This window comes from Marmota marmota, unplaced genomic scaffold, assembly GCF_001458135.2.
Source record: "Marmota marmota marmota unplaced genomic scaffold, marMar, whole genome shotgun sequence".
Lineage (NCBI taxonomy): Eukaryota > Metazoa > Chordata > Mammalia > Rodentia > Sciuridae > Marmota > Marmota marmota.
Window position 1 is genome coordinate 31,088,688 of NW_025999977.1, and position 25,058 is coordinate 31,113,745.

General features: G+C 33.9%; 1 protein-coding gene across 7 annotated transcripts in view; it reads right to left on the minus strand.

Moving 5' to 3' along the window:
* The window catches only part of Rmdn2 (regulator of microtubule dynamics 2), a 96,507-nt gene that overhangs the window by 56,120 nt on the left and 15,329 nt on the right, over positions 1-25,058 (minus strand). The window contains exons 1-3 of one of the 7 annotated variants that reach the window (XM_048804535.1): positions 19,500-21,878; positions 16,876-16,940; positions 15,071-16,024 (exon numbers count right to left, since the gene is read on the minus strand). The exons of 4 other annotated variants lie outside the window; for them this stretch is intronic. In XM_048804535.1, coding sequence (XP_048660492.1) covers positions 15,071-16,024; positions 16,876-16,940; positions 19,500-19,523 — 1,043 coding nt within the window. In that variant the 5' untranslated portion in view covers positions 19,524-21,878. Of the gene's footprint in view, positions 1-15,070; positions 16,025-16,875; positions 16,941-19,499; positions 21,879-25,058 lie in introns of those variants that run through there. 2 more of the 7 variants (XM_048804533.1, XM_048804534.1) reach the window with 2 other exon arrangements.

Sequence of the window (25,058 nt, forward strand, 5' to 3'; positions counted from 1 at the left end):
GGTAGAGAGAGAGGAGGGGAGGGGAGGGGAGAGGTGGGGAGGGGGGAGGGTGGAGGATGGGAAAGGCAGCGGAGCACAACAGACACTAGGATGGCAATTTGTAAATCAATGGATGTGTAACTGATGTGATTCTGCAATCTGTGTATGGGGTGAAGGTGGGAGTTCATAACCCACTTGAATCAAAGTGTCAAATATGATATGCCAAGAAATTTGTAATGTTTTGAACAACCCACAATAAAAATTAAAAAAAAAATAAGTCTAATAAGAATTTTAATAGAATTTCATAAGATGATCTAAAACTTATATGTAAAAGTGAAAAGTCTAGAACAGCCAAATCATTATTTAAAAAAAGGAACAAGAGTAGAAAACTTACTTTACCAGATAATAGGACCTATTATGAAGCAATAACAAGGAAAGAGTGTGGTATTGGTACAGTGCCCAGATTAGAAGAGAAAGAAGTAAAATTATCTCTATTCATAGGTAACATCACCTTGTATACAAAAAATTCTATGGAACACACACACACACACATCACCCCTACCCCCTATTAGAACAAATAAAAAGTTGAGAAGGGTTACAGGATATGAGATCAATGAACAAAAATGAACTGAATTTTTATAAAGCAATGAACATTCCAAAGACGAAATGAAGAAAACAATTTGATCTGTGATATGATTTATAAGAAAACAATTCTTGAGGCTGGGGCTGTAGCTCAGTGGCCTGCCTTGCACGTGTGAGGCACTGGGTTCGATCCTCAGCACCACATAAAAATAAACAAATAAAATAAAGGCATGCTGTCCATCTATAACTACAAAAACATTTTTTTAAAAAAGAAAGTAATTCTTAGAAATGCATTTAATAAAGAATTCCAAGACTTTATTAAAACTACAAACATCGTTGAAATTAAATAAGATCTAATAAGTCTAAAATGAAATTTCATGTTTGTGAATTGAAAGACAGTACTATTAAGTAGCATTATAAGATTATTAAGATAGTACTATTAAGACAGAAATGCTCCTGAATTTAACTACAGATTCAAAGCAATTCCTATTAAATTTCATCTGGAATTTTCCCCCCAGAAATTGGAAAACTGATCTTAAAATTCCTATGGAAGTCTGGCATGTGTGGTACATGCCTGTAATTCCAATGGCTCAAGAGGCAGGAGGGTCATGAGTTCAAAGCCAGCTTAGCAACTTAGTGAGGTACTGAGCAACTTAGTGAGACTCCATCTCTAAATAAAATATTTTAAAAAGGGCAAATATATCTAAAAAGTACCAAATATACCTAAAAAGCATAATTAAAGAAAATATTCCATTACAATGATCTCAAAGTGTATCTAACATATATATCAGATATATATGTTATGTGTGTGTGGTGTGTGTGTGTTTGTTTGTGTCCCTTATGGAAATGCAAAGGACCAAGAATAGTCAAAATTCTTGTTAAAGAAGAAAAAAAGTGGAGGCCTCATACTTTCTGATTTGGAAATATACTACAAAGCTACAGTAATCAAGAGAGTGTGGTACCTGCATAAGGATAGACATATGGACTAGACATTAAGAATCTATTAAGAATTAAGAGTCTGGAAATAAGTCTTTACATTTTTGGTCAATTATTTTGACAAGATTTTGAAGACAATTTAGCAGAGGAGGCAATACTCTTCAATAAATTGGGCTGGGACAAATGAATATCTACATGCAAGAGGATGAAATTGAACTTTTATATTATATATAAAAATTCACTCAAAATGTATCAAAAAACTAAATATAAGATCTAAACTAAAAAACTCTTAGGAAAAAAACCATATGAATTAATAATCTGATACTCCACAGAATAGGAGAGAATACTTATAAATCTTATATTTGAGAAAGGACTATATATTAAAAAAGAACTGTTACAACTCAACAATAAAGAAATATCCAACTTAAAAATGGGCAACTCCATGACCAAATAAAAAGTGCCCAATTAATTGTATGCTTAACAGGAAATTTTATGGTACGTATATAATATCTCAGTAAATCTATTATTCTTTATAAGAATGGAAACTTGAATATTCCTTTAGACATTAAATAAACTAACTCAGAATTATATATCTACTCTTTCTCCTCCCCTTCCATACACACACACACACAAAAACCAGTTGTATAACAAATTCTACCAAATATCCAAAGAATTAGACTTAGTTCTCGCTCACATCCTGCATGGTGAGGGAAAGGGTTCTCCTCCAGAAGAATGGGTTGGCTGAGAAATAAAAGCTAAGAAAAGTAGTACTATGAAATAACCACAGAAAACAGAAATATAGTTTCAGAATGGGGACAACCACGGGCCAATCTGACCAGATGGGTACAACTTCTGACAAAGAACAGGGCCCACACCCAGTTTATTTATATCAGAACAGATCAAAGAGATTTGATAGAAAGTTCTTCACCAAAACAGGATACAGGTGGGGGCAGGTAGGGTGCTCAGTTTCTAACAGGTCACACCCATCTCCCTTGCTGCGCAGGACCTTTAAGGGAAGAGCTGAGGGGGAGTTCACTTGTATTGGGTGGTCTTAATAGTGCGAGTGCCACTATAAGTTCCCAAATACTGGATCTACCCCTTCACTGGCTTCAATGTTGAAAAGGTCCTTACACATTTCACTTCACAGGTGGCTTTCCACACTTAGTCAAACTCTTCTATGGAAAAAAGAAGTGATATCATTCATCTCATTTTATAAAGTTAGTATATCTGTAAACAAAATCAGATATAGAATAATTCTGGGTGATTTTAACACACCTCTTTCACCACCGATATATCTTCCAACAAAAGCTAAACAAAGAAACTACAGAACACAATAAAACAATCAATAAACTTAGACTTAACTGACATATATAGAATACCTTATCCTTCAACAAGCGATTACACTTTCTTCTCAGCAGCACATGGATCCTTCTCTAAAATTGGCCATATATTATGCCACAAAGCAACTCTTAGCAAATACAAAAAAGTAGAGATACTAGCCTACATTCTATCACATTATAATAGAATGACATTAGAAATCAATGATAAAATAAAAAATAGAAGCTACTCCAACACCTGGAGACTAAATAATATGTTATTGAAAGAACAACAGGTTGCAGAAGACATCAAAGAAGAGATTAAAAAATTCTTAGAGGTAAATGAGAACACTGATACTACATAATCAAAATCTCTGGGACACTATGAAGGCAGTACTCAGAGGAAAGTTCATTGCATGGAGTTCATTCCTCAAAAGAAGAAAAAGTCAACAAATAAATGAACTTACATTACATCTCAAAGCCCTAGAAAAAGAAGAACAAATCAACATCTAAAGCAGTAGAAGACAGGAAATAATTAAAATTATAGCTGATATCAAATAAATTGAAACAAAAGACACAATTGAAAAAATTGACAAAACAAAAAGCTGGTTCTTTGAAAAAATAAATAAAATTGATAAACCTTTAGCCATGCTAATAAAGAGAAGGAGGGAGAAAACTCAAATTACTGACATCTGTGATGAAAAAGGAAATTTCATGACAGACACTACAGAAATACAGAAAATAATTTAAAAAATTTCTTATTTTGAAAATTTGTACTCCAATAAAATAGAAAATTACAAAGGCATCAGCAAATTTCTAGAGTCACATGATTTGCCCAAACTGAATCAGGATGATATACACAAGTTAAACAGATCAATTTCAAGCAATGAAATAGAAGACACCATCAGAAGCCTACCAACCACAAAAAGCCTAGGACCAGATGGATAGACAGCTGAGTTCTACAAAAACCTTAAAGGAGAACTAATACCAATACTCCTTAAATTATTTCATGAAATAGAAAAAGAGGGAACATTTCCAAACTCATTCTATGAGGCCAATATCACCCTGATTCCAAAACCAGACAAAGACACATCAAAGAAAGAAAACTTCAGACCAATATCTCTAATGAACACAGATGCAAAAACTCTCAATAAAATGCAAAGTAAATACAAAAGCATATCAAAAAGATAGTGCACCACAATCAAGTGGGGTTCATCCCAGGGATGCAAGGTTGTTTCAACATACAGAAATCAATAAATGTAATTCATCACATCAATAGACTTAAAGATAAGAATCATATGATCCCCTCAATAGATGCAGAAAAACATTCGACAAAATACATCACCCCTTTATGTTCAAAACACTAGAAAAACTAGGGATAACAGGTACTTACCTCAATATTGTAAAATTTATCTATGCTAAGCGCCAGGCCAACATCATTCTAAATGGAGAAAAAAATTAAAGTATTTCCTCTAAAAACTGGAACAAGACAGGGATGCCCTCTTTCACCACTTCTCTTTAACATAGTTCTTGAACTCTAGCCAGAGCAATTAGACCAAAAAAAAAAAAAAAAAAAATTAAAGGAACACAGATAGGAAAAGAAGAACTCAAATTAGCACTATTTGCTGATGATGATTCTATACACAGAAGACCCAAAAAATTCCACCAGAAAACTTCTGGAACTAGTGAGTGAATATGGCAAGGCAGCAGGATATAAAATCAATACCCATAAATCAAAGGCATTTCTATATGTCAGTGACAAATCCTCTGAAAGAGAAATGAGGAAAACTATACCATTTACAATAGCCTAAAAAAACAAAACAAAAAACAAAACACCTGGGAATCAATTTAACCAAAGAACTGAAAGACCTGTACAGTGAAAATTACAGAACATTAAAGAGAGAAATTAAAGAAGACCTTAGAAAATGGAAAGATCTTCCTTGTTCTTGGATAGGCAGAATTAATATTGTCAAAATGACCATACTACAAAAGCACTATACAGATTTAACACAATTCCAATAAATTAGAAAAAGCAGTCATGAAATTCATCTGAAAAAATAAGAGACCCAGAATAGTCAAAGCAATCTTTAGCAAGAAGAGTGAAGTAGGTGGCATCACTATACCAGACCTTAAACTATGCTACAGAGCTACAGTAACAAAAACAGCATGGTATTGACATCAAAATAGACTTGTAGACCAATGGTAAAGAATAGAGGACACAAGAGACAAACCAACATAAATACAGATATCTTATATTAGACAAAGGCACCAAAAATATATATTGTAGAAAAGATAGCCTCTTCAACAAATGGTGCTGGGAAAACTGGAAATCCATATGCAACAAAATGAAATTAAGATCTTATCTCTCACCATGCACAAAACTCAACTCAAAGTAGATCAAGGACCTAGGGATTAAACCAGAGACCCTGCACTTAACAGAACAAAAAGTATGTCCAAATCTCCATCATGTCAGATTAGGCCCTGGTTTCCTTAATAAGACTCCTATAGCACAAGAATTAAAATCAAGAATCAATAAATGGGACGGATTCAAATCAAAAGCTTCTTCTCAGCAAAAGAAACAATCAGTGAAGTGAATAGAGAGCCTACAGAATGGGAGCAAATTTTTACCACACGCACATCAATTAGAGCACTAATCTCTAGAATATATAAAGAACTCAAAAATCTTAACACAAAAACAACAAATCACCCAATCAATAAATGGGCCAAGGAACTGAACAGACTCTTCTCAGGAGATGATATAGAATCAACCAACAAACATATGAAAAAATGTTCAACATCTCTAGAAATTAGAGAAATGCAAATAAAAACTACTCTAAGATTTCATCTCACTCCAGTCAGAATGGCAGCTATTAAGAATACAAACAACAATAAGTGTTGGCGAAGATGTGGGAAAAAGGGCACACTTTTACATTGCTGTTGGGACTGCAAATTGATGCAACCAATCTGGAAAGCAGTATGGAGATGCCTTGAAAAACTGGGAATGGAACCACCATTTGACCCAGCTATCCCTCTCCTCAGTCTATACTCAAAGGACTTAAAAACAGCATACTACAGGGACACAGTCACATCAATGTTTACAGCAGCACAATTCACCATAGGTAAATTGTGGATCCACCCTAGATACCCTTCAGAAGATGAATGGATAAAAAAAATGTGGTATATATACACAATGGAATATTACTCATCATTAAAAGAGAATAAAATCATGGCATTTTCAGGTAAATGGATGGAGTTGGAGAATATAATGCTAAGTGAAGTAAGCCAATCCCAAAAATCCAAATGCCAAATATCTTCTCTGATATAAGGATTCTGATTCATAATGGGGATGGGAGGAGGGCATGGGAGGAATAGACAAACTTTAGGTAGGGCAAAGGGGAGGGAGAGGCCATGGGTGTAGGAAAGATGGTGGATTGAGATGGATATCATTACCCTAAGTACATATATGAGAACACAAATGGTGAAACTCTACTTTGTGTTCCACCTGAGAATTGAAAAATTGTGCTCTATTTGTGTAACATAAATTGAACTGCACTCTGCTGTCATATATAACAAATTAGAATAAATAAAAATAATTAAAAATCAAATATATATGTTATAAGACATTAAAATTATGGGTCAATGTCATATAAAATAGATTTTAAAATCTTCAATAAAATAGAATCCAACATGAAAGAATGCATCATAACCACACTGGGTTTATTCTAGGAATTGCAAGCACAATTTAAATTAGGAAATTTCTCTAGTGTAACAGATAAGAATAACTATGATCATTTCCATAGTTCTCTGCCACATCTCCCCACCCCAACAAACTCCTATACAATCTCAGGACAAAACAAAAGAACAACAACAACCATCAACAAAGCATCATCATCATCAATAACAACAATAACAACCCCTTAAACAAGAAGGGACTTCAAAACCTGATAAAGGTTGAAAAAACTGTAATACATTTCATGCTTAATGATAAAGGTGTGAAGCATTAGCCTTAAAATCAGGGAGACAACAATTCCAGTATTCCTGTTTCTTTTCGACATTATACTGGAGGGCCTGGTCATACGAAATCAAAAGAAAAAGAAATAAGAATTATACTAATTGGGAAAGTAGAAACAGGATTGTCACTATTTGGAGATTTTTCAATAGGATAGAAAATCTAAAATAATTTACAGATACGTAATTAACTAGTAAAGTAAAGGTTTCTAATCAATCCTTGAAATACAACTGTATTCCTAAACTCTATAAAGCAAGTTAGAAATACAGTTTTATAAAATATAGCATTTATGACAGCACAAAATAAAATAAAAGGTATCTATGAAAAAATTCAAGTTTTTAAAAATCTGTTATATATTACAGCAGAATATATATTATACTATAGGGCACATATATTATACATATAGAGCACAATTTTTCATATAAAATTCCAGTTTTTTAATAATCTTTCTGGAGAAAATGACAAAATTATCATTTGAGGATGTTATAAAATACCTAAGTGGAAAAATATATCCATGGACAGAAAAATTTAATATTAAACAATTTCATATGACCCCAAATTCAGCTATACTTTTAAAGCAATTTAAGCAGAAACACAATGAAATTTGGCTATGAAACTTAACCTGACCCTAAAATTAATATGAAAGGGTAATTGCAAGAAGAGCCAAGACAATCTTGAATAACAGATAGCAGGGTCACAGTAAAAAGGATGAAGCTATGGAAATTAGGTCAATATGGTATTGGCATAGCAATATGCATACTGGATCAAAAAACAAAGGAAACATCTGGGAAAGTCTCTTCTCCACATTAAAGACACAAAGTGAGAGAAAACTGCTTTCCTACTTTGGACAGAGATCTTTTATTTAAAAATGGGCATTTCTCAGAAAACTGTGAGAGAGTTCTGAAAGCCAATTTTTAAACAATAGGACACATACAAACATGATCAGGAAAATTTAATTATATCTATTAACTTTGGGTTAGGGATTGGATTTTTACTACTTCTTCAACCACCCCCAAAAGGCATTTCATAGATTATCTAATGTCAAATCTATTTTTTTCAATAGCCTCTTATCAGGTCTGAAGAAGATCACTTTAAAATGTCAAATTTATTACTTTTCTTGTCCTATTTTCTGCTGTGAATTTTAAGAAGGATTGTATCTTGTTCCTTATTTCAATTATGTATGATCAACTACTTATTTCCCTAGCAACAACAGCATCTTTGAAGGTATAGTTGCATTATTAAAAAAGAAAAGGAAATTACTTTCTGTGAAAATAAAATAGTAGATTTATAGAAGTATATCAGTAATTATATGCATTGGAACAGTCCCTCAATTCCTCCTTGGAAACACCAAAGGGAAAAACACAGTGAAATCACTTTGCAGGAGATCTAGATACAGGATTTGCAACAACCAAGTAAATGTCCAAACAAGAAAAGGCTGAAATCGATGGAAATTTCACATTTTTGCTAATTTTTGTCACACCCCTTCTCTCATGTGGCATGGCTGAAAAGAAGCTGTCCTATTCCTGGATTCTCACTCAGGACAGAAGAAAAATAATGGAACTTGTCTGCAGTGTTATGGCCTGTATGGCAGCTTCCTGAGAAATGGGTTTCTGTCTTGCAAGGCATAGTTTGGATTCATGTTAGAGGCTACTGAAAGCAGTGAATGGGCACTGTAGTACATGTGAGTTATAGAGGGACCACAGGCTTGTGGGTGCATAGGTCCAAGAGATTATGGGCAGAGGAATACAACTGAATATCTAAGTCTCCGAGGAGATACAGGGATGAGACTCAGGTAAATTAAGATTTTTTTAAACAGTCATGTATATGGGGAGAAGTGGTAAAAATGTATAAGCACATACACATTCAGGTCCAATAGAAGTACATACTGAAAAAAAGACTTGAGAAAATCTTCTGCTTCCCCACAAGGTTGAAAAATACAACTGCAAAAAGCATAGACAAACTTGAAGACAGGTCATTTGAAAATATTGATTACGAGGAGCAAAAAGAATTAAAAAATGGAGAAGTGTGGACAGAGCCTAAGCCGTTTATGGGATGCCACGAAGCAGACCAAATACCCATTATGGGGTTTTAGAAGGAGAGAAGAGAGGTACAGGGGCAGTGAGCTTATTTGAAAAAACAAAAGCAAAACAAAACAAAATAAGCAACAACAACAACAACAAAAACAAACAAATTTGAGGGTAGACAAGGAAATACAAATACAAGACACTTGATGGAAACTCCAAGTAGTATAAACTCAAAGATATCCACACCAAGACATACCATACTCAGACTATTGAAAGAAAAAACATAAGAGAATTTCAAAAGTAACCAAAGAAACTTATCACATGTAAGGGATCCTCAATAAGATTATTAGTGAATTGCTCAGCAGAAAATTTGCAGGCCAGAAGGTAATGGAATAATATATTTTTAGTACTGAAAGGAAAAAAAAAAGTTAACTGAGATCCTATAACAACTCCAAATTGTCTTTCAAAAATGAGGTAGAAATCAACCTACTCTCAGAAAAACAAAGATAAGTGAGTTATTTACCACTGCACCTACTCTATAAGCAGTATTAAAGGGAGTTCTTCAAGTTGATCTTAGTAATTTGAAGCCATATAAAAATGTAAGGTTTTCCTGTAAAGGTAAGTAATTGAACAAATACAAAAACCAGAATTATTATAATTTTGGGTTGAAACTCCACTTTTTGTTATTTTTTAGGACTTAAAGATAAAAGTGTTAAAATAATTGTGAATCTATATTAATGGTTACAAAACAAAAAAGATATAATTTGTGACATCAGCAACACAAATGGGAAAGGGTAGAACTATGAAGGAGTAGAATATTAGTATGCAATTGAAATTGATACCAGTTTAAAGTTGATTGTTATAACTTTTGTTGTATGTAGTCTCCATGACAACCACAAACAAAATACATAAAGAACATATGCAAAAGGAAATCAAAACACATCATTACAAAAAAATCAACACAAAGGAAGGCTGTAGTAGAGGAAGTAAGGGACAAAAATATGCATAAGACATACAGAAATCAAATAACAAAATGGCAATAGTAAGTCCTTTCCTATCATTAACTACTTCAAATATTAATGGATTAACTTCCTCAACCAAAGTCATATATTGACAGAATGGATAAAAAAAAATAAGGATCCAACTATATGCTGTCTATAAGAGAATTTCACTTTAAGGACACATGTAGGTTAAAGGTAAAAGGATAGAAAGAGCTAGTTTATGAAAAGGGTAACAAAAAATAAAGTGGGAGTAGCTATACGAATATCACAGAGCATAGACTTTAAGTAAAAACTGTGACAAGAGACAAAGGACATTATATAATAACAAAAGGATCAATTCACTAAGAAGATATAATAATAATAAATATCCACATCCTATAGCCATATAAAATGTAAGGTTTTATAAGACATTATAGCTTCGAAATATATGAAGCAAAATTGGACAGAATTAAAGGAAGAAATAGTACAATAATAATAAAAAGACTTCAATGCCATATTTCAATGGATAGAACAATCAGTCTGAAGATAAATAAGGAAACAGATGATGTTAACATTACTATAGGCCTAGAAGGCCTAAGAGACACTCACAGTCTTTGCTTCATATTAATAATAGAATAGGCACTCTGCTCAAGTGCATATGGAACATTCCCCAGGAAGGATAATATGTTAGGCCACAAAAAAGTCTTGGTGAATTTAAAGATATTTAAATCATACAAACTATCTTTCTGATCATAATGAAATGAAACTAGAAATCAATAGAAGGAAAACTGAACAAAACACATAAATATGTGAAAATTAAATAACACACTCTTAGACAACCAATGAGCCAAAGAAGAAACCTTTATGGAAATTAGAAAACTATCTTGAGTAAAATACAAATGAAAACACAACATACCAAAAATTTATGGGATGCACCAAAGGCAGTGAGTGACAATAAAAAAATTTATAGCTGTAAATGCTTACATTACAAAAGAAGATTACAAATCAAAAATCTAAGTTTACACATTATGAAATTAATAAAAGGGACAAACTAAACCTAAAGATAATAGAAAGAATAAAAAATGGAGATTAGAACAAATAAACTAAATAAAATGGAGATTAGAACAAATAAGACTAAAAAAAAAAAAACAGAAAAAAATCAACAAAACCAAGAGTTTATTCTTTAGAAAGATCAACAAAATTGACAAATCTAGACTAAGGAAAAAAGGGTAAACTTGATCAAAATCAGAAATTAAAGGGGAAATACTTCTACTCATTTTATAGAAATAAAAAGGATTATAAGAATTGTATGTCAATAAATTGACAACCTAGATGAAATGGACAGATTCCTAGAAACGCACATATTTCTAGACTGAATCAGGAAGAAACAAAATATGAGCAGGCATACAACTAGTAAGAAGGTTGAATCAATAATCAAAAACCATCCAGCAAGGCAAAATCCAGGACTAGATAGATGGCTTCACTCTTGAATTCTACCAAACATTTAAAGAAGAATACACATTAGTCCTCCTTAAAATCTTCCAAAACAATGGAAGAGGAGAAAACAATTCCAGATTCATTCTATGAGGTCAGCATCATCCTGATACCAAAGCCAGAGATATCCCTGATGATTATCCCTGATGAATTATCCCTGATGAATATTGATGCAAAAAAGTCCTCAAATGCTAGCAAACAGAACATACATTAGAATGAGTAAACACCATGACCAAGTAGGATTTATTCGTGGGATGCCAGGATAGTTCAAAATACTAAAATCAAACCAAAATAATATATCATATTAACAAAATGATGAGGGAAAAGCCACATTATCATCTCCCTTAAATCAGAAAAAGCATTTAACAAAACTCAGCACCCTTTCATGATAAAAATTTTAAACAAGTTAAAAATAGAAGCAACTTTAACATAGTAAAGACTACATATGAAAAGCCTACAGATAATATCATAATTAATGGAGAAATACTGAGAACATTTCCTTTAGAAACAGGTGCAAGGCAAGGTGCCTGCATTTTCATTCAACATAGTTCTTGAAGTCTGAGTCAGAGCAATTAGGTAAGATGAAGAAATAAAAGGTATCCAAATTAGAAAAGAAGAAGCAAAATAATCTTCCTTTCGCAGACAACATGATTTTACATGTAGGGGAAAAAATAACCCTAAAGATTCCACATACAAAATAAAACTTTTTAAAAATAATAAATTCAGCAAAGTTTCAGGATATAAAATCAATAAAAAATATTCAGTTGTATTTCTATACACTAACAATAAGTTATATAAAAAGGATTATAAAAATAATCTAATTTATAAAGCATAAAATAAATTTAATTAAGGAAAGACTTGTATGCTGAAAACAATAAAACATTGCTGGAAGAATGCTAAAGAAGACAGAAATGGAAAGATACACCATGTTATGACTTGAAGATTTAATATTATTTATATGTCAATACTACCCAAAGTGATCTACATATTCAATGCAATTCCTCTCAGAATACCAATAATTTTTTGATAGAAATAGAAAAATCTATTCTGAAATTCATTTGGCATCTCAAGGGATCCTCAGTAGTCAAAACAATCTTTGAAAAAGAAGAACAACGTTGAAGATCTCACATTTCTTCTTTTCAAAACTTACAACAAAGCTACAGCAATTAAAGCAGTTTGGTACTGCCATAAAAACAAAAATGTAGACCAATGGATTATAATATAGATCCCAGAAGTAAACCCACACATATTTGTCCAACTGATTTTTGACAAGGATGCCAAGATCTATTAATGGAGAAAAGACAGTACATTTAACAAAGAGTGTTGGGGAAATGATATCTACATGCCAAAAAAAAAAAAAAGAAGCTGGATTTTTACTTAACATCAGTCCCTCAAATCAACTCAAAATATATCAAAGACCTAATTTCAAAAGCCAAAACTATACAACTCTTAGAAGAAAACAGAAAAAAACTTCATGGCATTGGATTTGGCAATGATTTCTTGGATACAAGAACAAATGAACAGACAATATAAGAAAAAAATGGATAAACTGAACTACATCAAAATATAAAACTTCTGTGCATCAAGGAACACGATCAACAAAGTAAAAGGGCAATCCACACATTGGTAGAAAATATGTGAAAGTCATATATATCTGTAGTTAGGGGCCAAAAATCCATAATATACAAAGAACTCAAAAAACTCAACAACAAAAACTGAGCAAAGAACCTGATTTAAAAAATGGGCAAAGGACTTGAACAGATATTTCTCCAAAGAAGACCTACAAAGTCCAGTGATCAGATCAAAAGAGGCTCAGCACCACTAATTTCTAGGGATATGTAAATCAAAACCAAAATTAGATACCATATTAAACCCATTAGGATGGCCACTATAATAAAACAAAACAACAATTTTTTGCAAAGTAAAGGAGAAATTGGAGTCTTGTGCACTCTGGGTGGGAATATAAAATAGTGCAGCAACAATGAAAAACAATGTGTTCCCCCAAAATTAAAAATAGAATTACTTGATGATCCAGCAATTTCACTTCTGGGTATAGACTCAAAAGAATTAAAAGTAAGGTCTCAAAGAGGTATTAGCACAATTATGTTCATAGCAGTATTATTCACAACTGTTCAAACATAAAAGCAACTCAGATTGTCCATTGATAGATGAATGAATAAGCAAAATATGGTACACACACCCAATAGAAAATTATTCAACCTTGAAAAAGAACATTGACATATGCTACAACATGGATGAACCTTGAGGACACTATGCTAAGTGAAGCAAAGCAGTCTCTATAATACTATACAATTCTACTTATATGAGGCACTATGAACTAATCAGAATCTTAGAAAGTAGAATGGCTATTGACAAGAACTGGGGGAGAGAAGAATGGAGAGAGTTATTGTTTACTGAGTGCAGTTTCATTTTTGCAGAATGAAAAGAATTGTAGAGATTAATGATGGTGCAGGTTGTACAACAAAGTAAATGTATTTATGACACTGACCTGTACATTTAAACATGGTAACAATGATAAATTTTGTGATATGTATGTCATCACAACTAAAAAAATTTAAAATTGAAAAAAAATATTTTAAAAGAATATATACTAAGGGGAAGAGAAAACCATAAATATAAAAACAACACCTTAGCCTAAGGATATAGATTTGGAAAGCATTTAATATGATAAATCATTGAAAATAATGCAAATTCCTTTCCTCTTAAAAAGCCTTAACTATATTCTAACTTCAATATCTTTAATTGCTTATATTCATTTTTCACTTAGTTATTTTGATAAATATAATTTTTGTTTAATGAAAGATATCTGTAAAATACTTTTAAAAATACCATTTTGGGATACTGACATACATACTTCTTATCTCTGATTTCAGAGTTCTTTGAATCTTCAGATTTGTGCGTATATGAAGGCATATTAAAATGTATATTTAAAATTTACTTAAAATATCTTGTTTCTAAATATTCTACATATTTGCATTAAATATTGTTTACTTATAACTTGATTCTTTAACAGTAGGGGTGGCTGTACTGAGAATTGAACCCAGAGGCACTTTAATACTGAGCTATTCCCAAGCCCTTTTTATTTTTTAAAAAAATTTAAGACAGGGTCTCCCTAAATTGCTTATTGCTGCTCTAACTTGCTAAAGCTGGTCTCAAACTTGCCATCCTCTTGCCTCAGCCTCCCAAGCTAATGGGATTACAGGCATGTGCCACCATGATTGTCTATAATTTAATTCTTGAGTTAATAAAAACATTATCAGTATGACATGAGATGTATAGCTAGCAAGCCTGATAAAAATTTAATTGTGTGAATTGATCAACATAGCTCTACAAGTTATGTAAGAATATTATGTTTAATGATTAGAGTAGGAAAAGAGAAGGCACTGAAATGTACTCATTTATATAACCTATAAGTTTGTTGTTATTTTCACACCACAAATGTATCCCTTAGAAATTTGGGACTAGTCAACCTTTAAGGAATAATCTTAAAAAATTCTGAGACAGTCATTTTTTACTTCTATATTCCAATAACGTCAATAAACTAACTTTCAAAATTACTGTAATTAGACTACACTGTAGGAATCTTTTTCGGAAAATGCAGTGAAGCTTAGTGGGGAGAGGAAACTTCTATAAAAAAAGCAACCACTGATTTCTACAGACTCTGGTGTGTAACTGGTGTGAAATCTGATTTAAGCTGCCCTTCTAAGACAGAATAAAATCTGAGATGACCTTATCTTCTGAATTTCAATAGGCGAAGGTTTGTCTTCATCTTGGGAGGAGACAGAAATGTTTTCCTCTTCAAAGGGGCCTGAAGTAACTTCACTTTGAGATAGGGCAAAGCTATTGGAATTTTTATAAGATGAAGAATATCCAACTTTATGGAAGATAGGGGAAGTTTGAGAAAGACGCTGTTGAGTCATACTTGGAGAATGACTGCTGCTGTGACTGTGAGACTTGAAATGAGGGGAGTCTTTTGACTCTTTACTTAAATGGTCACTTTCTTCAACAGCAATGGCAAATTTATTTGCTATAAAGGCAGAGGAATTAATAGTTGGAAGAGAAAAGAAAGATGCCATGTCTTGTTGAAGGGAGGCTCTGTCAGCAGTGTTACCATGGGGTGAAGAAATAGTTTTTGCTTCTAAATTGAAAAAGCTATATTCAGGCTTAGAGAAGCTTATACGTTTTTCTGTACCAGGATGACTTTGTCTTCTAGAAAAGATTTTAATTTCATTTGAGTTAAACTTCTCCCGACTTCTTGGTTGAGGATCAAAAAACATGTTAGTATTATAATAGGAAACTATACTGAGTTTAGGGGAAGAAAGACGTCTTCGGTATCTAAAGGCACCAAAATGGCCTGATGATTTTGAATCATCTTCATCTTCTTGAGAATCAAAGTTAGCTCTACTTTGTCTCTGATAAAGGGAAAGATTGCTTTTTCTAATTCTATCAGATAAAGATTGTCTTCTTGCATAGAGAATTGAATGAGTAGATGTATCTGATGGATGAGATAATTTTCTACTTCCTGTGGCTGAACTGACTTCATATGTTGCAGAAGGACGATATGTTTTAAGATTAAGAAATTTATGTTGTCGTAAAATAGAAGAGGCTTCATGATGCTGGGGGTGTGAAGTAACTTGATCTTCAGTACAATTTGGTTGGAAGTTCTGGTCCTCTTTGCAGCAGCTAGAGTGAAAAAAGGGTCAAATGAGGAAAAAAAAAATAGGGAGCAAAGTGGAGACCTGCCAAGCCTCCTGAGGAATAATATCCACCTTACCCAATAGGGAAACAACAGGGAATAAGAAAAATAAGGTAGCTGAAGTTGGTGGTCATACAGATGTACCCCAAAGAAGGCATGAGTAGATAGAAGACCACCTCTGTAAGTACCTGCCCACTTCTCCTAAAGCTTGGGGAAGGAAATTGAAAGACTCAGAGGAGAAGGTGGAAAGAAAAATAAAGGAGATCCATGAAAGGCCCCCAGAACTAAAGGATCCCCAGGAAGAAAAATAGAACTTATGTTTTTAAAAATAATAAATTACAACATCTGTTCAAGACTATTAAACTATCATATTTAAAGAAGTAATATATTCTTATATCCTGTTTACTGATTTGTATTAAAAATATTAACTGTGGGAGAAGCAGAACCTCTCTGTAGAGGATGTTCCAACTAAATATAGAGACACTCCTGTTATTGTGGGAAACTAAAGCAAGCACTAACGCTTGTCTTATGAATAGTTTCAATGTTCTTTAGCACACAAAGCATGAAACACATGGAGTGTTATGTTTGGTTTTATTTTGTTTTGTTTTTAAGGGCTTACCTTAAGCATTTTCCCATGTTAACTTTAATCCAAACTGTCTTCCCTTCCTTTCTAGATCATCATCTTTAAGCCATAAAATGCCTTGTGTAGGTGGAAAAAGTCAGAAGATGAATGCTTAAGCTGCATGTGAAACTAACATGGCAACAACACAGAATGTGATGACAGCAGACTCTAGAATTTAATGACATCAATGTAGAATAGAATTATTTTGTGGCTCACCTTTTTGAAAAGCTCCAATTTGTGTGGCTGTAGCATTCGTATTCTGAGTTCATTATGTTCAGAGTCTGCCAACAAATCAAGGGATGAAAAAGCAGCAGGATGGGGGCAATAACAAACATAGTATCGCCAAAATTCTTTCCTTGGAAGTGTCTCTCTCACCAGCAGCTGTCCACACCCTGGTTTAACTAATTTTTCTTTCACTTAAACATACTTTACAGCAGGATTTTACATACTTCAGTGAAATGAAAAATGACTATTAACAAATTTTGGTCTGAAGATATATTGAAAAGGGGAGGAAAGATTTAAAAAGTACCAAATGTCACTTCTGTCTCCCAAACGCAACAAGCTTCATCCACACTGATAGTAAAACGTGTCATGTGATTGTCTGAGCCACATGCAAAGATTATGGAGAGGTGATGTGTCACTTTTATTATGCTTGAAACAATTTAATATTCATCTAATGGTGAAGTTAACAGAGTTAGTAGGAAAGGAACATTGTTAATTTTTTTTTCCAACCCAATTTGGAATACTGTCTCCATGATGTACACCTACTTGTGACATTAAACACCTCTCCTGATACTGTACCCTCTGTTTCCTCCTACCTTTGTTCCCTAATAGCCTGCTTCAGAAACCCCTTGAACAAATTCCTTTTAAGAGGCCTAAAGTTCTTAATTGCTTAATTGTCTCACACAATTTTCAGATTTGTGATTTGATTTTACCCTACATACATACTAATAAATTAACACATTCAGTCCCATTGTCTATATATATATATATATATATATATATATATATATATATATATATATATAAATTGAGCAACAAATATGCCTTTTATGGTATCTCTGAGTTCTATTCTTTTGAGAAAAGTAAATAGGTGATGATTAGAGTGTTTGAAAATATTTTATACTTATAATGGCACAAACTTTACTGCACAAATTCCTTTTGCTAAATATTCAACTGAACAAAGGGACCAAGTACAGGGCATAGTCATTTGTAGTGTAGTGCACTGATGCCTGGCAAACTCTAACTTGTTACTCGTGACTTGTCTACAATGTTTTGACAAGTGAGAATGTGTTCAAGTGCTAACACTAGAAGAAACTGAGGAACTGCTGAATAAATATTCTGAAGATGAGAATATTGAAGCATCTGATACAGTAATAATTCTATCAGATGTAAATAATTTAACTGACAACAATGAAGCTGATGGGATAGTGAAACTGGTGAACCAATAGTGAAAGATATTCCATGTCCTCTTGAGTTATATATTGAAACATCTGACCTAGCTGCCAAAATAGAAGGTATGATGATAGTGAAGATGTTCATGTTACTGCTATTGATTCTTCTATCTGTCCTCAGGGAAAAAAGAAAATTGGCAGATATCACTAGGTAAAAAGTGAAAATTATACAAGTCAGTACCTGTTTGGCAATCAATAGCATCCAAAAACTTTAAATAATATTTAGAGAAAACACTTATTATGAATTCTCAGTGAGAAAAATTCTTGGAGTATTAAGCTTGGTGGAGATTTCTAAAGAAATATTGAAGCCCCAAATATACAATTATATTGTTAAAGAAACTGTATGCGCTTCTGCAAAACATAAGAATTAATTTGAAGTACTTAATGTAATAAGTTAAAACATTTTTAGGAATTGTTATGTTTTCAGGATAGCATAAATTACCCTCCACATGAAACTATTGGTCAATGTTGAAGATTTGGATATATCTATCATTAAAAATGAAATGTCAAGAAATCATTTGCTAACATATATTTTTTGCAGTATGAAGGACAAGAAAATATTTTGAAATTGATCCTCTAATAAATATGATTCAAAAGTCATTCATGAAACTTGATATCTTTGAAGAACATTAGACAGAAGAAGCAATGATTATTAGACATTATAGACATAATTTGCTAAAACAGTTTATGAGGTAAGCCCATAAGATTTGGTTATAAATTCCAGGCACTGTGCAGAGTATTGGGATATTGCTATAACTTTGATTTGTATTGTGGAAAAAGTACTTAAGAAGGACTGTGCCATGATGACCTTTTGCATTGGGAATAAGGTAGTTTTATAAACGCTTTAAGTAATAAATAATCTACAATCAGACTGTGATCTTCAACAGTCTATTCACTGGCTATAATTTGTTGATAAAACTTTAGGAATTGAATCCCAGGCCACAGGCACCATGAAGGAAAACAGACTAAACAAATGTCCTCTGAAACTGACAACAGTAATGAAAATACAAGCAAGAGGGTCGTATAATAACAGATTCAGCAAAAATAATGACATTTTCCTGTAAAGTGGCTGAATAATAAATATATCATCGTTAGAACAAACTACCAGACTAAGGAACCACTTGGCAAAGTTCAACAATGGAAAAAATTAAAGAGCAGAGTCAATGTGTTTCAACCACAATGTATATCAATAGTGGTGTGGATCAACATGATGGCTGGGTTCCAAATATTCCATCTCTATAAAAGTAAGAGATGGTACTGGATATTTTCACTTGAATAATTAACATGTGTGTCATAAATGCATGGATTATTCACAAATTTTTGAACAAAGATAAGAAATATCTCATAAATTTGTTGGATTTCAAAAGTGATACCTGCTTGGCATACCTGGAATGATGCAATGAAAACCATCAGGAGAAAGAAAAGTTAATACTCCTAGACGTACTACTGCTAAGATGACATCTGATTTGACATGAGAAGCTATAATATTCTGAAATAGCAAGAGCAAGAATGATGTCAAAACAAGTCATGTCATGTAAAACTGGCAACAACTTATCAAAAATGTAACCTTTTGTTTGAAGTTTTTTGCTCATTTCCACCAAAATTAATTATTGAATAATCATTAAAGTCACTTCTTTTTATATTATGCAATGTATGAAAGGAATCATATTTGCCCAATGTCCTATTATAGGATAGTTTATATATATTGTTCCAGTGTCCTATTTATAGGACAATCCACATTTTTTATCTTAATGATAATAAAGGATATATAAGTTCTAGATTAGGATTTCCAACCTATTTTAATGCACCTATGTCAATTTCATTGAAATATTCACAGAACTGAAAACTTGGGACTTAATAGGTCAATCTCTTAAACAGAAGACATAAAATTCCTAGGTCAAAAACAGAAGGTTTATACTACTCATGGCACAGCAAGAAGCCTGACCAATTGATTATTTGTGTTGTGTGTTGGTCCTCCTTAGCTCCATATTGGCCACAGGGGCAATGTAGAGGGTCCTGAGAGAAAAAACAGTGAGTTTAGGTGATCCAACACTTTTATGGCTAGTAAGCAAATTGGCTTAATCTTCTTCAAGTCCTAGAGGAAAACATTCCCTCCTTCCTAAAGGTTTCTTTTCTCTGAAAAGTGGCCCAAATAAAGAATGGTCAGGGCTGTTCTTGGCAGACCTACAAAGATATATAGGAGTACAGGAAGCCCAAGAAATTCTGTCTCTTAGTGCAGCAATCTATTATTTTCCCCCAACTTTTTTGGGGGGCAGGGGTATGAGAATTAAACTCAGGGGCACTTAACCACTGAGCCACATCCCCAACCCTTCTTTTGTGTTTTATTTAGGGTCTCACTGAGTTGCTTAATGCCTCACTAAGTTGCCAAGGGTGGCTTTGAACTCACGAACCTCCTGCCTCAGCCTCCTGAGCCGCTGGGATTACAGGCCTGCACCACCAGGTTGACACTATTTTTTCTTTCTTGTAAGATTGTTACCTGTTTTTCTTCAGTCAGATGAGATCAGGTACATTTAGAATGGTATGGCTGAAGATTGCTCCTCAGTCATATTAAGATCTGTGGTTACCTTTTGCTAAAGGACTCCTTTTGAAGGATGTAAAATGGCAGGCTAGAGGGAGGCTGCATTCTGTGTCACTCATGGACTTGGGATTCAAGCAGTGGGAATAATGTTTCTCTTCGAGTGATTAGAGGACCCCGACAGCTGCTCCTGTGCAGGAAACACTGCCGCCACCATGCTGCACAGGTCTCTAGGCCTCAGCATCAGCACAGGACTCCAGGCCACACACCTACACAGGTCCTCCAGGTACCCAAGTAGGACCACCCGGCATTAGCACCCGCACAGGACTCCTGGATGCCCACCCCCACAGGAATCCCAATCACTGATCCCACGCAGGACACCCGGTCACCATTCCCGTGTGATCCCCATGTGGGACTCTTCTGGTCCCCTCCAACTTGGGACACTGCAACTACTGCACAGTCCCCTACTCGTGGCTACCTGCAACTGGGGTCACTGCACTGGGTACACAGACAGCCGCCAGCCACAATACTGAACGCCACAGAACTGCTTCTCTGTACACGCTGCTCAATGTCACCGCCTGCCTAGCCCTACGTGACCCCCTACACCCCATTGCTTAAAGCAGCCACCTCCATCTTGAGACACCTTCCTCACCATCTTTAGTTGGACAACTCCCAGCTTGGAACACCAGCAGGGTGTTATTATCAAAGTACGGAAAGTCCCCAACTCCCACCTCTCCCTGGCAGCCACTAACCTGGCACAGTGCCTGTGGCTACAGGGCCAGTCTGTAGCTCACAAAACCGGGTCACAAACCTGGGTAGCAAAATCGCGTCCTGAGCTGCCCAATATAAAACAGCTCTGCACAATAGGTGTACAGCTCCCAGAGCGCACCCCTTAAAACCTCTAGAGAAAGGTTCCTTATTGGGAAGTAGAGAGGGAGAGGGTAAGTGAGATACAGTTTGGAGACTAAAATAGAGACCAGGAATTGTGAGGTCTACAGGCGATGTAAGGAGATAAGACCAGGTGCCCACATCACAGGAAGAGGCCCCAAAAGAAATCCTTGGACCAACCCTCCCACCCTAATAACCGTCACCATCCTGAGGTTAGAGATAGCAGCAAACAACAGACAACCCCACCTATTGGATGAGAAGGAAAGCTGGAAAAATACTGATCTCCAACCAAAACAATACTTGTGTCTTCCTTTGAGATTTTTTTTTCTCTCTCTTCTCCTGCCATCACATTCCCCAACATTTGTGAAACCAAGTGCTTTACATGAATTAGGCTACTGAGGACTGGGATGTCTGAATAGTATATTACAGTGGTGTTGTATAGTCTTTTATCTCCTATTTTTACATATTTTACTTTTCTTAATATATATGTTTGTTTGGTTTTTGTACTCTACTGTCTTGCCACTTACTTGTCTCCCCAAAATCACTTTTTCTCTCTTCTCCTGCTACTGACCAACTTATTTATATTCCTCTTCCATGCTTTCTAAAATAGAAAAACTCTATATCCTCACCTCCTACACCCTCAATATCTCATCCTACACCTCACCCAATTCTTTGTTCATAATCAGAAACTGTAGACTCTTTTGCAAACCTACTGTTTATATTGTAGATAATAATTGAATGTACTATTTCTGTATATTGTGACAAAACCATAAACATCTTAATAGCAGCTATTTGGTTTAATGTTGTATATTGTTTGTATTGGGATTTGTTCACATTGTTCTCCCCCTTAAAGGAGAGGTATTGGAAACCTGTACCGACACTATTAGCCTATGGGGTAAAAACTGTAATGCCTCGGATCTGCAGTGTTAGAAGGGAAGACACACACAAACAACATGAAAACAAAAACAAAAACAAGGGAACAGGGCTGGGGATACAGCTCAGTTGGTAGAGTGCTTGCCTCGAATTCACAAGGCCCTGGGTTCAATCCTCAGCATCACAGGGGGAAAAAAAAGTGCCCCAACAAACCAAGATAATACATTATTAGAATCCATGACCAGCAAAATAGAAGAAATGGCAGAGAAGGATTTCAGGATGTACATAATTAAAATGTTCTGTAAATTAAAGGATTATATAAGAGAGCAAATACAGGCTGCAAAAGATCATTTCAATAGAGAGCTACATAAGCAAATACAGGAAGCAAAAGATTACTTCAATAAGGAGATAGAGGTTCTAAAAAAAACAAACAAAAATCCTTTAAATGAAAGAAACAATAAACCAAATTAAAAGTTCAATAGAAAGCATCACCAACAAATTAAATCACTTGGAAGACAGGACCTCAAACAATGAAGACAAAATATATAATCTTGAAAAGAATGTTAACCACACAGTGAAGATGGTAAGAAACCATGAGCAGAATATTCAAGAATTATGGGATAACATAAAAAAGACCAAATTTAAGAATTATTGAGATAGAGGAAGGCATAGAGTTCCAAACTAAAGGAATGAACAATCTATTCAATGAATTAATATCAGAAAATTTTTCAAACATGAAGAATGAATTGGAAAATCAAATACGAGAGGCTTACAGGACACCAAATGTAAAAATCACAACAGATCCAAAACAAGGCACATTATAATGAAAATGCCTAGCATACAGAATAAGGAGAGAATCTTAAAAGCTGCAAGAGAGAGGAGTCAGATCACTTATAGAGGGAGACCAATACATATCTCAGCAGATTTTTCAACCCAGAACCTCAAAGCCAGGAGATCATGGAACAACATATATCAAGCTCTGAAAGAAAATGCATGCCAACAAAAAATCTATATCCAGCAAAATTAAGCTTTATGTTTGCTGATGAAATTAAAACCTTTCATGATAAACAAAAGTTAAAAGAATTTACAACTAGATAGCCTGCACTACAGAACATCCTCAGCAAAATATTCCATGAGGAAGAAACGAAAACAACAATGAAAATCAGCAAAGGGAGGTATTACACTAAAGGAAATACTAATCAAAGAAGAAACCAAGTCAAGTTAAATACCAAAAGTAAACAAATATGACTGGGAATACAAATTGTGTCTCAATAATAATAACCCTGAATGTTAATGGCCTAAACTCACCAATCAAAAGGCATAGACTAGGAGATTGGATTTTAAAAAGTACCAACAATATGCTGCCTTCAAGAGACTCATCAAGGGAAAAGACATTCACAGACTGAAGATGTAAGGTTGGAAGAAAACATATCACTCACATGGACTGTAGAAGCAAGCAGGCATTTCTTTTTCATCCTCATATCAAATAAAGTAGAATTCAAGACAAAGTTAATCAAAAGGGATACTGCTTAAGGGAACCATACATCAACAAAATAAAACAATTATAAATATATATGTCCAAACAATGGAGAATCTACACTCATCAAACAAACTCTTCTCAAGTTCAAGAGTCAACTAGACCACAACACAATAATTCTGGGTGACTTTAACACACCTCTTTCATCACTGAATAGATCTTCCAAACAAAAGCTAAACAAAGAAACTATAGAACCCAACAATCCAATCAATAACTTAGACTTAACAGACATATATAGAATATTTCATCCATAAATTATTGAACACACTTTCTTTTCAGCAGCACATGGATACTTCTCTAAAATTGACCATATATTTTGCCACAAAGCAACTCTTAGCAAATACAAAAAGTAGAGATACTACGCTGCATTCTATCAGATCATAATGGAATGAAATTAGAAATCAATGAAAAAATAAAAAATAGAAGCTACTCAAACACCTGGAGACTAAATTATATGCTATTGAATGAACAACAGGTTGCAAAAGACATCAAAGAAGAGATTTAAAAATTCTTAGAGGTAAATGAGAACACTGATAACAGCATAACAAAATCTCTGGGACACTATGAAGGCAAGACTAAGAGGAAAGTTCATTGCATGGAGAAGAAAAAAAATCAACAAATAAATGACCTAACATTACATCTCAAAGCCCTAGAAAAGGAAAAACAAATCAATACCAAAAGCAGTAGAAGACAGGAAATAATTAAAATCAGAACTGAAATCAAATAAATTGAAACAAAAGGAACAATCGAAAAAAATTGACAAAAAAAGTTAGTTCTTTTGAATAGATAAATAAAATTGATAAACCTTTAGCCATGCTAAATGAAGAGAAGGAGAGAGAAAACTCAAATTACTGACATCTGTGATGAAAAGAAGGAAATATGACAGATACTATAGAAATACAGAAAATAATTAGAAATTATTTTGAAAATTTGTTTTTTTTTAAATTTTTATTGTTGGTTGTTCAAAACATTACATAGTTCTTGATACATCATATTTCACACTTTGATTCAAGTGGGTTATGAACTCCCATTTTTACCCCGTATACAGATTGCAGAATCACATCAGTTACACATCCATTGATTTACATATTGCCATACTAGTGTCTGTTGT